The sequence below is a fragment of the Magallana gigas genome, chromosome 1 (assembly GCF_963853765.1).
Source record: "Magallana gigas chromosome 1, xbMagGiga1.1, whole genome shotgun sequence".
Classification (NCBI taxonomy): domain Eukaryota; kingdom Metazoa; phylum Mollusca; class Bivalvia; order Ostreida; family Ostreidae; genus Magallana; species Magallana gigas.
In genome coordinates, this window is record NC_088853.1 from 33,446,755 (window position 1) to 33,461,606 (window position 14,852).

Genomic DNA, 14,852 nt, shown 5'->3' on the forward strand with positions numbered 1-14,852 from the left:
GCATTCAAATGCATTTTGCGTGCTATTTTAAGGGAAGTTCGAAATATTCTAGCTCCAAATCGAGCCTGGTAATGTACTCTAAATTTTTTGGAATTAACAGGTTTAAATGTTAATAAATAAGGAATGAAATATCAAGGAAAATTATATAAAATTGAGGAACGTTTCGTCTGTCCTTAATTAAAATAATATAAATAGACATCATAAATCCCATATGAAACGACATATAACCACTTGAATCTGCGCGTCTTTTAATGAAATTATGAACAGCGGCAATTCTAAGTTAATGTTAGCTGCAAGTCTGTATAGCACTTGTATACAAAATTTCGGATGGTACTTAATTTTTCCAGACGGAGAGCTACATATATGCAGCTAAGGTAACTAATAATGCTTCCGATGAAATACTTTGTTTAGTAATGCAAGGTTTTAAGAGAGCAATACTTATTTGTTTAAAAATAACACCCTAATACTTCGCATTTCATTCGCTATTTGTAGAACAAGCAGAACCAGTATCAGTTCGATCCCTATCGTATGTACATTGTTCGAATTTAATAGCCCTTGCATTGGATTGCTTTGCATGTACAAAATATCTTTTAAAAATTCAACACTGAAAGTGTTTATCTATATGGCTATTAATCTATATGTACATGTACACATAGCGTACACATGTGATTCAAAATACCCCAAACGGAAAAATTCACTTATTGAGTCTACATTTTATAGAATTTGCAAAAAATACATTGCGGGTCTGAATGTTTATTAATGTGTCAATCTATCAATATACAGTTTGTTAATTATTTTCGATTGCTAAGGCTACATCGTTTTTGATGAACATTGAACAACATTTTTTCCATGCCATTATTTCCACGGAAGATAGCGAGTACAATTATAAAGCACAATTTATTTAATTATCTCTTTAATATTGTGTACTAGTATGTAATAAATTATTTATAAATTGCTGCCGAAGGTTGTTTGGTATTTTCGTTTGTAGATGCATTGCAAGTAAAAAACGTGAAACGCGGGGCAAGTCATAATTAATACCCCTAATAACCGTTACTTAAAAATAGCGGCTTTGGATTCAAATATTATCGTATACGAATATTAAGTTCACTTTTTAAAATCATCTCCACGATGATAATATTATATCCATCGGAAATCAGTATTTTGTTTTGCTTTAAAAGAAATGTTCTATCGGGAGCAATGCCGCGTTCGTTTAAATTGCCAGCGTACATTTGTCATGTCAGTAATACACATTGTGCTTTATATGACGGCCGTGTATACGTACTGTAGAAAAGTTGAGTTTAATTACCATGCATTCGAACCATTTAATTAACACATCTCCCAGTACTGAAACAATTCAAAATGTCTCCGTTACAGTAACACAGTGGGGCGTTTAACGTGTACGTCCAGCTCTACAAGCACATGCACTATCGTCTAGGCGACGGCCTGAATACAGCTAGCGACTCTTCTATCGATCGGTTACCTGAGTCTCGTAATGCATCTAAATATAGAAAGGGGCACAGTTATGAAACAAACAACAAAAATAAGGTCAAAGACGTTCATCTTTATGAAATGAATATGTACATATGAATAAAAACATTTGGGAATTTTATGTAGAATTATTTTTGCGCGCTGCATGTATCAGTCAGTGCATTACAAAAAACCCTTTCATAACCTCCTAAACGTGCGCACCCCCACAAAAATGGACCGAACTGACAACAATTGTTTCTGCAAATACTGGCTATAAATTACGAAAACATTAAATTGAATACCACGGAAGGATTCAAAATTAATTTCTTTACAACTTTGCTTCAATAATGCATTAGAAATTTTTATTCCTTTACAAGTTATTGACAAGAAACTTTTGACGCATCTAACTCCTTAATTATAGGGGCCAGCCCCTTTTTCTGTATACCGAATGAAAGGTCTTGGTAAGACCAAGATCTTTTAAAATACATGTTATAACAAATTTTTATCAGGTAGGAAACTAACACGGAAAATACGCGAATTTTTTTGAATTTTTTTCTTGCCTTTGTTTCAACATCTATACCACCCCTTTTATTTGCATTTAAATAATAAATAAAATATATCTCGCACAAATTCAATGTATTAGCTTCCAAACCAGCCCATCTTTGAGACTCTGCCAGTCATCGTTATAGCTAAACCCCCCTGGACAAAAGAAGTCGTTAAATTTTACTAAAAGGGGAATAACTCAAAACCGAATGGGGATTTTCCTCAACTAAAATATGCAACGACAACATCACGCGGCATATTATCAGTCCTGAAAATTTCAAAACAATCGGTGAACAAACGAGCGAGATATTAAGGATCAAAGTTGGCGTCTAGAAGAAAAAAAAATAATAAGAAATTGAAAATTTTTCAGAATAATAGTAAGGTCTTCCGTTGGATACGGAAGACCTTAATAATAATAACTAGACACGATCTCGTTGCGAGCAACGAGGAGGTCTTCCGTCCGATTTTTAGAATATGGAATGACCTTACTCTTGACCTTCATCAGCGAAACGTATCCGGAAAAGGAGGCGGGATCTATGAGTAATGGGTGAAAGACTATCTATCCCTTTGGTGTCCCTTATTTGAGGGATCAGCTCCTATTCATTCATTTTAATCAAAAGGTATTTTTGTGTACCACTAATAAGTATTTAGAAATTGGTTACCGTTTTTGAGATATCTGGGAAAAATCATTTTGATATCCGGTCCTTATACTCCTTTTAGGGTCCAGATAAAAACAATATATGGTTGTACATTGTTAAGCTTAATATTTTTAGCATCTTTTGTTAAATATTGCTTTCCAAAGTTTTCCTCCATTTTGAGATATTGAGCATCAAAGCCTTAGACTTCTGGCCCCTTAAAATCCCTAATTAAGTAACATAAGAGTAAATGATTGCCATGTACAGGTACATTACATTAGAATGAACATAATTGCTTCTATAACGTATCACAAAATATTTAACAGTAAAACGTTATCATTAAAATACTTTAGAGCCCCCTCAGCCCCTTATTAGAAGGGCCAGCACCTTTTTCATGATTTCAAATGAAAGCTCTTGTCAATTCAAACACTGTTTGTTCAACAAGTAATTACAAATTATGTACGTTCTTGAGATATTTTGAGAGGGTCGTGTTAGGGGCCAACCCTGTAACTCCTTTTAGGGACCGCATAACAAAGAAATTATAGTTGATTATTGTTAAGCTCAATATTTTGAGCATCTTTTGTTCAATATTACTTATCCAAATGTTTCTTCATTTTGAGATATTAAGCATTAAAGTTTTGGACTTCTGGCCCCTTAAAATCCCTAATAACGTAACATAGGAGTAAATGATTGCCATGTTTAGGTAAATAACCTTAGAATGAACATAATTGCTTCTATAACGCATCAAAAAATATTTCACGGTAAAAGGTTATCATTAAAAGACTTTAGATCCCCCTCAGCCCCTAATTTGAAGGGCCAGCCCTTTTTTTATGATTTCAAATGAAAGCTCTTGTCAATTCAAACACATTTTGTTCAAAAAGTGTTTACAAATTTTGTACCGTTCTCGAGATATCTGGAGAGGGTCGTTTTAGGGGCCGACCCTGTAACTCCTTTTAGGGACCGCATAACAAGGAAATTATGGTTTCAGATTGTTAAGCTCAATATTTTGAGCATCTTTTGTTAAATATTGCTTATCCAAATGTTTCTTTATTTTGAGATATTGAACATCAAAGTTTTGGACTTCTGGCCCCTTAAAATCCCTAATTACGTAACATAGGAGTAAATGATTGCCATGATTAGGTTAATAACCAAAGAATAAACATAATTGCTTCTATAACGCATCACAAAATATTTCACGGTAAAAATTTATCATTTAAAGACTTTAGAGCCCCCTCAGCCCCTAATTTGAAGGGCCAGCCCCTTTTTCATGATCTGAAATGAAAGCTCTTGATTAAATTAAGTTTTTTTGTTCTACATGTTTTAACAAAATGCTTTCAAGAAACGAGATACTTAAAGAAAACCAAGAAAAATCATGACGCCTTTTTTATCTTAATTTTCAAGCTCGGGCGAGCTTCGGCGCTCTTTGAGATAAAGATGATTAATGACCATTAGACACTATTTCAGTCTTTCGTCTATCAGCCCTGAAAAGTTCAACATCATATCTTTAATAGTAAAAGAGGAGTTCTCCGCACAAAATAACCCTATAAAAACTGATAAATCCACGATATCTGAAGACAGGAAGTGACGTCATCAACAAAAAAATTTTCCAACAAGGTTCAGACCAATACCTATCAGAACTGAAAAATTGACGTAAATCGGTTGAGCCGTTTCCGAGAAATCGCGTGCACAAAATCGGTAAGAAAAAAAAAATAATAATAACTAGACACGATCTCGTTGCGAGCAACGAGGAGGTCTTCCGTTCGATTTTTAGAATGAAATATGACATCATCGACTTTGATTTTCGACAACAAAACATGTTATGGAAAAAGGAGTGAAGTACTTATGCTTTATTGTATCGCTTTTCATAAGTTCTCTTGCTTTTTTAGATACTTGCATTTCTTTCAATTATGATAGAAAAGATCAAACTTGTTTACCTCTGGTCCCTAGAAACCCTAATTGTGTAACGCAAGAGAAAATCATTATATTGTTAGGATATAAAAACGTATTATACCTAATCTAGCTTTAATATCCTTTCACAAAATGGGTCTCATTAAAGGGCTATAGATAAACGATTTTCGAACCCTTTGATCCCCTAATTTAAGGGTCCAGTCCCTTTTTCCTGGATTCAAATGAAAGGACATTTAATTCTGAACACATTTTGTCAACAAGTGTTAAGAAATTCGTTACTGTTCTAGAGATATATGAGTAAGAAGGTTTTAGGGACCGATCCCTTATTTCTTTATAGGGGCAGTTTGACTAAATTTTGAAAGTTGTATATTGTTAAGAACATCATTTTGAACAACAAAATGGGTGATCAAAATTTTGGACTTTTGACCCCTAAAAACCCCTAATTACAAAACACATGACAAAACCATTACATTGTTTTGGTACATAACTGCAGGATAAACACATTTGCTTTTATAACATTTCACAAAATATCCCTCAATAAAGGATTATACATAACAGACTTTAGAGCCCTTTGGTCCCCTAATTTTAGGGTCCAGCCCCTTTTTCTTGATATTAAACGTAAGGTTATTTAATTCTAAACAAATTTTGTTCAACAAGTGTTTAGAAATTCGTTTCCGTTCTGGAGATAAATGAGAAATAAGGTCTTAGGGGCCTATCTCTTATCTCCTTATAGGGGCCGTTTATCGAAATTATGAAGGTTGCATTTGTTAGGAACATCATTTTGAACAGCTCTTCTTCTGTACTGCATTACAAAATATTTTTCCTTTCTGAGATATGGGTGATCAAAATTTTGGACTTTTGGCCCCTAAAAACCCTTAATTCTGTAACACATGATAAAATCATTACATTGCTTGAATACATAACTATAAGATAAACACATTTGCTTCTATAACATTTCACAAAATATCTCTCAGTAAAGGGCTACTGATGAAAGACTTTAGAGCCCTTCAGTCTCCTAATTTGAGGGGCCAGCCCCTTTTTCTTGATATCAAATAAAAGGCCATCTAATTCTACACAAATTTTGTTCAACAGGTGTTTAGAAATTCGTTACCGTTTTGGAGATATATGAGACAGAATGTTTATGGGGCCGGTCCCTTATCTCCGTTTAGGGGCCATTTAACGAAATTTTGACGGTTGCACATTGTTAAGAACATTGATTTGAACAACTTTTCTTCTGTACTGCATTACAAAATATTTTTCCTTTCTGAGATATGGGTGATCGAGATTTTGGACTTTTGGCCCCTAAAAACCCTTAATTACGTAATACATGACAAAATCGATACATTGCTTGGATACATAACTGTGAAATAAACATATTTGTTTCTATAACATTTCACAAAATATCTCTCAGTAAAAGGGCTACAGATTAAAGACTTTAGAGCCCTTTCGACCCCTTATTTGAGGGGCCAGCCCCTTTTTCTTGATATCAAATAAAAGGTCACCTAATTCTACACAAATTTTGTACAACAAGTGTTTAGAAATCAGTTACCGTTTTGGAGATATATGAGACAGAATGTTTTAGGGGCCGGTCCCTTATCTCCTTTTAGGGGCCGTTTAACGAAATTTTGACGGTTACATATTGTTAAGAACACTGATTTGAACAACTTTTCTTCTGTACTGCATTACAAAATATTTTTCCTTTCTGAGATATGGGTGATCGAAATTTTGGACTTTTGGCCCCTAAAAACCCTTAATTACGTAATACATGACAAAATCATTACATTGCTTAGATACATAACTGTGAGATAAACATATTTGCTTCTATAACTTTTCACAAAATATCTCCCTGTAAAGGGCTACAGATTAAAGACTTTAGAGCCCTTTGATCCCCTAATTTGAGGAGCCAGCCCCTTTTTCTTGATTTCAAATAAAAGGTCTTGTAAATAGAAACTTTTTTTACATTGCATGTCTTTACAAAATATTTTTCAGGAAAGAAATAATCAAAGAAAACCAGAAAAAATTACGACGTTTTTTCCATCTCAATTTTCGGGTCCAGGCGAGCTTCGGTGCCTTTAAAGACAGACCAAAATGAAAATAAAATTACAAATCTACAATCTTTTGTCTACAACCCCTGAAAGTTTGAACTCGATATCTTTTATAGTTTAGGAGAACGTAGAGGGACAAGCGACCCCTCTCAAAATCGCTTAAACGTCAATTTCTCAAAAACGTCAATAACGTCATAAATATAATAAAAAACCTATAAGGTTTACATCATTATCTATCAGATCTAAAAGTTTCATGAAAATCGGTCGAGCCGTTTTCGAGAAATCGGGTGCACAAAATTTGTAAGAAAAAAAAGAAAAATAATAATAACTAGACACGATCTCGTAGCGAGCAACGAGGAGGTCTTCCGTCTGATTTTAGAATTTGAGATATATGTTAGATCTTGATTTTGCTAAACATGATTTAGAATAGAAAAACGGGGTCTACATTCTAAGGGTCAGATACTATTTTGTTTCAGGGATAAGAGCTTTGTTCAACAAGGGTTTAGAAATTCGTCACCGTTCTTGAGATATCTGAGAAAAAAAACTTTTAGGGGCCAGTCCCTTACCTCCTTATTGGAGCCGCTGAACCAAATTTTGAAGGTTGCATTTTGTAAAGTACATCATTTTGAGTATCTTTTCTTCTACACTGCATTTCAAAACATTTTCCTTGGTGAGATATAGCTGGTCATAGTTTGTGGACCCTTGACCCCTAAAAAATCCTTATTCCATAACACATGAAAAAATCATCACATTACTTGGATACAGAACTGTAAGATAAACATATTTGCTTCTATAGCCTTTCATTAAATTTCCCTCAGTAAAGAGCTACAGATGAAACATTTTAGAGCCCTTTAGTTTCGTAATTTTAGGGGCCAGCCCCTTTTTTGAAATCAAATAAAAGGTCAATTGAATCTCAACACATTTTGTTAAACAACTGTTTAGAAATTCGTTACCGTTCTTGAGATATATGGGAAAGAACGTTTAAGGGGCTGATCCCTTAACTCCATATAGGGGCCATTTAACGAAATTTTGAAAATTGCATCTTATTAAGTACATCTTTCTGAGTATCTTTTCTTCTTTACTGCATTTCAAAATATATTTCCTTTCTGAGATTTTTGTGATCAACATTCTATAATTTTGGCCCCTAAAAAACCCTTATTATGTAACACATGATAAAATCATTACATTGCTTGGATACATAACTGTAAGATAAACATATTTGCTTCTATAACCGTTCACAAAATATCCCTCAGTAAAGGGCTACAGATTAAAGATTTAGAGGCCTTTGGTCCCCTAATTTAAGGGGCCAGCCCCTTTTTCTTGGTATCAAATAAAAGGTCATTTTATTCTACACAAATTTTGTTCAACAAGTGTTTAAAATATCGTTACCGTTTTGGAGATATATGAGAAAGAAGGTTTTAGGGGCCGGTCCCTTAACTCCTTTTAGGGGCCGTTTAACGAAATTTTGACGGTTGCATTTTGTTGAAAACATCATTTTGAACAACTTTTCTTCTGTACTGCATTACAAAATATTTTTCCTTTCTGAGATATGGGTGATCAAAACTTTTGACTTTTGGCCCCTAAAACCCCTTAATTACGTAACACATGATAAAATCATTACATTACTTGAATACATAACTTTAAAATAAACACATTTGCTTCTACATCATTTCACAAAATATCTCTCAGGAAAGGGCTACAGATTAAAGACTTTAGAGGCGTTTGGTCCCCTAATTTAAGGGGCCACCCCCTTTTTCTTGGTATCAAATAAAATGTCATTTAATTCTACACATATTTTGTTCAACAAGTGTTTCAAATATCGTTACCGTTTTGGAGATATATGAGAAAGAAGGTTTTAGGGGCCGGTCCCTTAACTCCTTTTAGGGGCCGTTTAACGAAATTTTGAAGGTTGCATTTTGTTGAGAACATCATTTGAAACAACTTCTCTTCTGTATTGCATTACAAAATATTTTTCCTTTCTGAGATATGGGTGATCAAAATTTTGGACTTTTGGCCCCTAAAAACCCTTAATTACGTAACATATGATAAAATCATTACATTACTTGGATACATAACCGTAAGATAAACATATTTGCTTCTATAACATTTCACAAAAAATTTCTCTATAAAGGGCTACAGATAAAAGACTTTAGAGGCCTTTGGTCCCCTAATTTGAGGGGCCAGCCCCTTTTTCTTGATATCAAATGAAAGGTCCTGTAAATATTAACCTTTCTTACATTACATGTCTTAACAAAATATTTTTCAGAAAAGAGATAAACAAAGAAAACAAGAAAAAAATACGACATTTTTTTAAACTCAATTTTCGGGTCCAGGCGAGCTTTGGCGCCTTTCAATCCAGTTCAAAATGAAAATAAAATTGCAAATTTACAATCTTTTGTCTACCATTCCATGAAAGTTTGAACTCAATATCCCTTATAGTTTAGGAGAAGTTAGAGTAACAAGCAACCCCTCTAAAAATCGCTAAAACGTCAATATCTCAAAAACGGAAGTGACGTCATCAATATAATTAAAAAGCAATAAGATTTCGATCACTATCTATCTTATCTGAAAGTTTCATGACAATCGGTTGAGCCGTTTCTGAGAAATCGCGTGCACAAAATTTGTAAGAAAAAAAAAATAATAATAATAATAATAGGGAAAAAGAAACCGAACGAAAACAATAAGGTCTTCCGTTGGAAACGGAAGACCTTAATAATAGGGAAAAAGAAACCTAAGAAAAACAATAAGGTCTTCCGTTGGAAACGGAAGACCTTAATAATATAGAAGAATGAGAACGCGTAGAAAAACAGTAAGGTCTTCCGCTGAAGACGGAAGACCTTAATAAGAAACAGTACGAAAACTATAAGGTCTTCCGTTGGAAACGGAAAACCTTAATAATAAGAAATCGTACGAAAACTATAAGGTCTTCCGTTGGAAACGGAAGACCTTAAAAACCTTTTACCTCCTGGTTTGTTCCAGGGGTCTTATCAAAGTTGTTTTTTGTATGCCCACTTTCCCAGTTTGTCAGATAATGGCTATTTTTTATTTGACAGAGACGGAAATGGTGATCTTTATAGTACATTTATTATTAAAACATTCAGACATATTAAGGGTCATTATTTTAAAATGCTTGGTAACTGTCTTGAAATATATGAATTAAGCTATATTTAGGCGGTTGAAGAAAACGTGACAGATGTCTTAGCTTGCTGAACCCTTTTCACGTTTTCGACCCGAGCCCAAATATAGCTTATATTTCGAGACATTTATGTTTATTCCACAATATAATATCAACTTTACGCATCAAACGAGCTATTTTCAACAAATTTTGCTAACTATATGCAGTTGAAACTATCACGCCATGGCGTCAACAAAGCAAAAAGATGACGACGTCATACATGTAAGACAAATGAAACGCTGCGCGAAAGCGTGCGTACTCGTTCTGTATTCGGCTTCGTTAAATGTTTTCTGCTTTTCCTATTCAAAATAACTTCAAATGACGTATGAAGTTTTGAGATCTTTTATAAAACTGTAATATTCCTATTTAAAAACCCAGAAACAAAGTTTGGCCAATTTTTACGCCCGGGCCGTGCGTTTTTTCTGCGACCCTTTGATAAATTAAAATTTTAGTTTATTTCTACGGAAAACAATCAAATCAACCTTTGAAATTTTATGACAAAGGTTTAGATATACAAATCTGACTAAAATGTATGCAAATTTAGTGAAGAATCAAAGCATTTTACTTTCGTTAATTAAAATACCTAAGGTGAGAATATTTGTTTTGCTCCTTGGGGAGGGACGTGGCGTTGTCCGTTATTTTGTCCGTGAGGGATAGCACAAAATGGCTTTCAAAATAAATTCACACATGAAAGTATAGGTGGGGTTACACTACCTTATGATAGATTGTTTACCCCTTAGACTAAGGTTATGAGTCAGTAAACAGCTTATTTAAATGCATATATGATCCAATAAGTATTAGATATGGTACTCAGATGATCCTTAAGGTCTGTTAGCATATGCTGCATTTATCACAGTAATTTCAATTTATGCTTTTAACTAAAACGGCGATAACTTCCATTTTACAATGCTTGCTTGCATCTTTTTACTTACTTAAAACTTAAATGTTATATATATATACCGTTGATAATTTCCTTTCTATTCTGAATTCACCATAATTAAACTAAATAATTCTGATTTATCATAAAATGTTTATAATACTTTCGTCAACTATTCAGGCAATGAAATTGTTTTCTTCAACTATACAGGGAACAGTAGTGGTGACTGGAAACAGTTTCGGTTTAGACAGTTCTACCTAGATGTATCGAATGTATCAATATTACAAACAACAACGTCACAGAGAAATCGCTGTTACAATGACAAAACAAAATACCCAGACTTACCCCCAAACATAATAGACATACCTTGTGAACAGACGACTAGATACGTCATTGTGGAGACAACGTACGACGCTCCTGAAGATGATCCTACTACCGGGGCTATCCTCGAAATCTGTGAAATAGAAGTTTATGGTAATCAAGCTTAAAAGTCTTATATCTGGTAATCAATGGATATTTTGAATCATACGTTTAAAAAAAATAGATTTGAATTTTTGATTTCATTTAATTTAAGATTATAAATTAGCAATGTACAAGTAAATGTGTTTATTTTGATGCATATTTTAGCATTTCTTTACTTTTTTATTATTATTTTTACTATGTTCTATATTTTTAACAAAAGCTTGGACAAATTACTATATAAACGTATACAATTCAATCTATTTTTATCACAACAAATCTCAACATATATTATTTTTTTACTTTTAATTATTACCCTACCCATGTTATTTTTGTTCAACCGCGTCAAGAAAACCAGCATGCTTGTCATGATTGGTCGTTAACTACAAAGTGCAGACGTCCTATAAATACATTAGTTCCTATTTACATAATCCTATTCTCATTCAACAAACCAGCAACTGATACATATTTGAATAACTGGATTTGTTTCTGCCTTATTCCACTTATACATGTACATGAATGACACGATACGAGATGTAAAACTACAGATTAATCAAAAAATGTTGGCAATATCCCAGTATGCCTTTAAACTCCGGTAGAGATTGCTGACGGTTAGCTTGTTTTATACGGTTCAATGTGGCTTGGAGATACGTTCTGAGTATCGCACAATAGAGTCAGTACACAGATCTGTATTGCTTTGTTTCCTGTCAAGTTACTTAAATAAACCCCCCCCCCCAAAAAAAAATGGAATTTGTGTCACGTCACACCAATCTTCGGATGGTATATCCCGCCCACAAAAAAATATAGGTTGACCAAACATTTGGTTACGTGTAATAAGTACTCGCTATTTAGATGTTAACTGCAGAACCTTGAATAATTAGTTTTTCTTTAAAATTTTTAACGACTTAAGATAGAGGGGTGCAATACACAATTCTTATTGATTTCGTAAGGAATGAATTCAATATCTATTAGTTTTATGCGATATAAATGGCACACTTATTGTCTGATGAAATATCATATCAAACCTCGTTATTGTATACAACGTTAATTTTGTCACGTGTATTTTTTGCCTTTCTACATTTAGTTTTACAAACAGCTCCTCTCCGTCTAAAATTCACCAAAACACAGTTGTGTTTTGAAAAGATAATATAAAACAACAAAATTTGCTCAGTTTTAAGTTAACCCCATGACAATGAGGTCCAAAGGGAAAAATATCCCCCTGTATATAGTTTTTTTTTATGTCGCAGTTTGTCGGTATTTCAGAAGTGTGTTTAATTGCCAGATCCGATGCAGACACAGGCGATGGGAATCTTGTTTTAGTAACATCTGCTGATCCAAATGTCGTTTCTATCCACCTTTCTGAATCATTAATATTTTACATAGTTATCTAAGGTAAATGTAATTTATTTGAAATTCTTTGCTCGAAAAGTAGTGCTGAATTAGATGTCAGATATCCTAACACAGGTCTATTTTAAAAAAAAATACACACATGGAGCTTGCATTAATTTATGAATTTTAGGATGTGTGGCAACTTGCAGAAATAATGTATGTGATGGTTTTGGAAACTGTTACAATGGCTGTGTAGACGGATACTGGGGACCAGCATGTGAATTGCAATGTCCTGCAAATTGTGAGGAACTGACCTGTTACCGTACAACTGGAAATTGTATCAGCTGTAAGTCTGGTTACTGGGAAAAAAGATGCAGTTCACGATGTCCAATACATTGTTTCGAAAGAGTTTGTGACAAAACCAATGGTAGCTGTACACGGGGATGTGCATCGGGACTGTATGGAGACATGTGTAATAGACCATGCAGTCTTGGGTGTGTAGGAGGGACATGCGACAAACAAAGTGCAACCTGTGCTAATGGATGTGTGCAGAACTGGGCAGGGTCTCAATGTGACGGTAAGATTCACAATAATTAAAAAAACAAGCTAATAAGATTTACATGGTCTGTGTACTTTTAAATTATTATTTAATGTTCAAAAGTTTTCTTTAATCTTTGTTTCTTTCAAATGTGAGTAAACTAATCCTTTTTTTACTAAATCATTCCTTTAAAAAAAATTTCCTCACTTCTTATTGTTTTCTTCAATAAACAGAATGTGACTCAAATCATTATGGATCTTCCTGTTCTCTGGAATGCAACCATGACTGTGAAAATAGCACTTGTAATGGCACTACTGGTTTGTGTACTTTGGGATGTAAGAGGGGCTTCTACGGATACAAATGTGACAGACAATGTACGTGTTGTCCGTCAGGTTGTGATCGATTAACAGGACGATGTAATGGAGACTGTCTAGTAGGCAAGTTCGGGATATTCTGTGACAAAGCTTGTAACCAAGGTTGTAAAGTATATATAAGAGATGTCCATTAAATTTGAGCTACAGTAAAGACATTTTGCTTAAATATGGTTTAATATATGTTGTTAGTTTTTTATTTTTACAGGTAAACAATTACCGATACCAAACACAGAAAATAGGTCCAGTTTGTATGTAGTGATTACAGTCCTTTGCATCAGTCTGCTCCTCAACATTTTTACAATAACCTGGTATGTTATTATTTATTTACATGATCACAGATCGTACTGCTATCAAATATAATTACAAATGCAATCACAATATAATTGTTCCTTTATATAAGCAGACTAAAATGTGTATGCATTTTATCTGGAATTTAAATTTCATCGAAAACCAACCAAGTGTTTCTTTTTTAAATGATACATCCTGAACATTACACGAGAAGATGAAAGAAACACAACTATTAGTTATATGGTAATTCAACTTAACAAAGTAAAATTTAGTAATTATATGATATATACTTGCATACAAATATCATCTTGTTCCAAACATTGTTTATCCATTGCCTCTTTCTTCATCATTTGATTCTATTGTACATCAATATATATTAAAACCAATCAGTTTGATAAAAAGAAAATCAATAAAAGATTTTTCAAACCAAACATTAAACATCCAACATTTAAAATGGAATAAACTAAAAAAAAACTAAAACAAAACTCTTAACAAAGTCCGCATAAGCAAGATCGAATACGTATGAATACTTTATAAGCAAACCAGTCATTTACCGGCCAGTTATGAAACTTTTTTTAATGTTACAGGATTTTTCGAAACAAAGCATGCAAGAGACATGATGTTAATCAAGAGAAAAAGAAGGACACTGATACCATTTCCACCCCTGGGATTTATGATACAGCGGAAGAAAACGCCGGATATCAAGAATTGGGTCAACTCAGCGGACCCTCTCACTACGATCATCTCCAAGGGCCAGCAACTATTAAATAGACAATACATGTATATATAGTTATGAAACTGATATTTCGTATTTGATGCAAAATCGCATCGATAGATGTGGTAATTAATTTAAATTGTCATTTATTGTATAAATGTTGTAAACTTTCTGATTTTATCACAATAAAATTTTGCATACACATTTATTTTTTTTCTATTTAAATAAACTTAAGGTTTATGATTAGAAATCGTAGCAAGAAAACATTGTTTGAACGTAATGTTTTCTTTTGCATAAAACTTTTCAAAATATTTTATTCAAATCTTATTGTATAGGTCAGCATTGTTTTCTTCCCTTTTAGCCCACCTGAGCTGATAGCTCAAGTGAGCTATTCTGATCACATTTTGTCCGTCGTCCGTCTGTAAACTGTTTACATTTTGAACTTCTTCTCTGAATCTGCTGGGCCAATTTCAACCAAATTTGGCACAAAGCATCCTTA

General features: G+C 33.5%; 1 protein-coding gene across 1 annotated transcript in view; it reads left to right on the forward strand.

Moving 5' to 3' along the window:
* Positions 1 to 14,406, forward strand: part of LOC105318434 (scavenger receptor class F member 1) — a 44,012-nt gene extending 29,606 nt beyond the window's left edge. Inside the window, exons 3-6 of the mRNA XM_066078866.1 lie at positions 10,861 to 11,124; positions 12,629 to 13,015; positions 13,210 to 13,658; positions 14,226 to 14,406. Of these exons, the coding sequence (XP_065934938.1) occupies positions 10,861 to 11,124; positions 12,629 to 13,015; positions 13,210 to 13,484 (926 nt within the window). The 3' untranslated portion in view covers positions 13,485 to 13,658; positions 14,226 to 14,406. The remainder of the gene's footprint in view (positions 1 to 10,860; positions 11,125 to 12,628; positions 13,016 to 13,209; positions 13,659 to 14,225) is intronic.
* Positions 14,407 to 14,852: the final 446 nt, after the last annotated feature.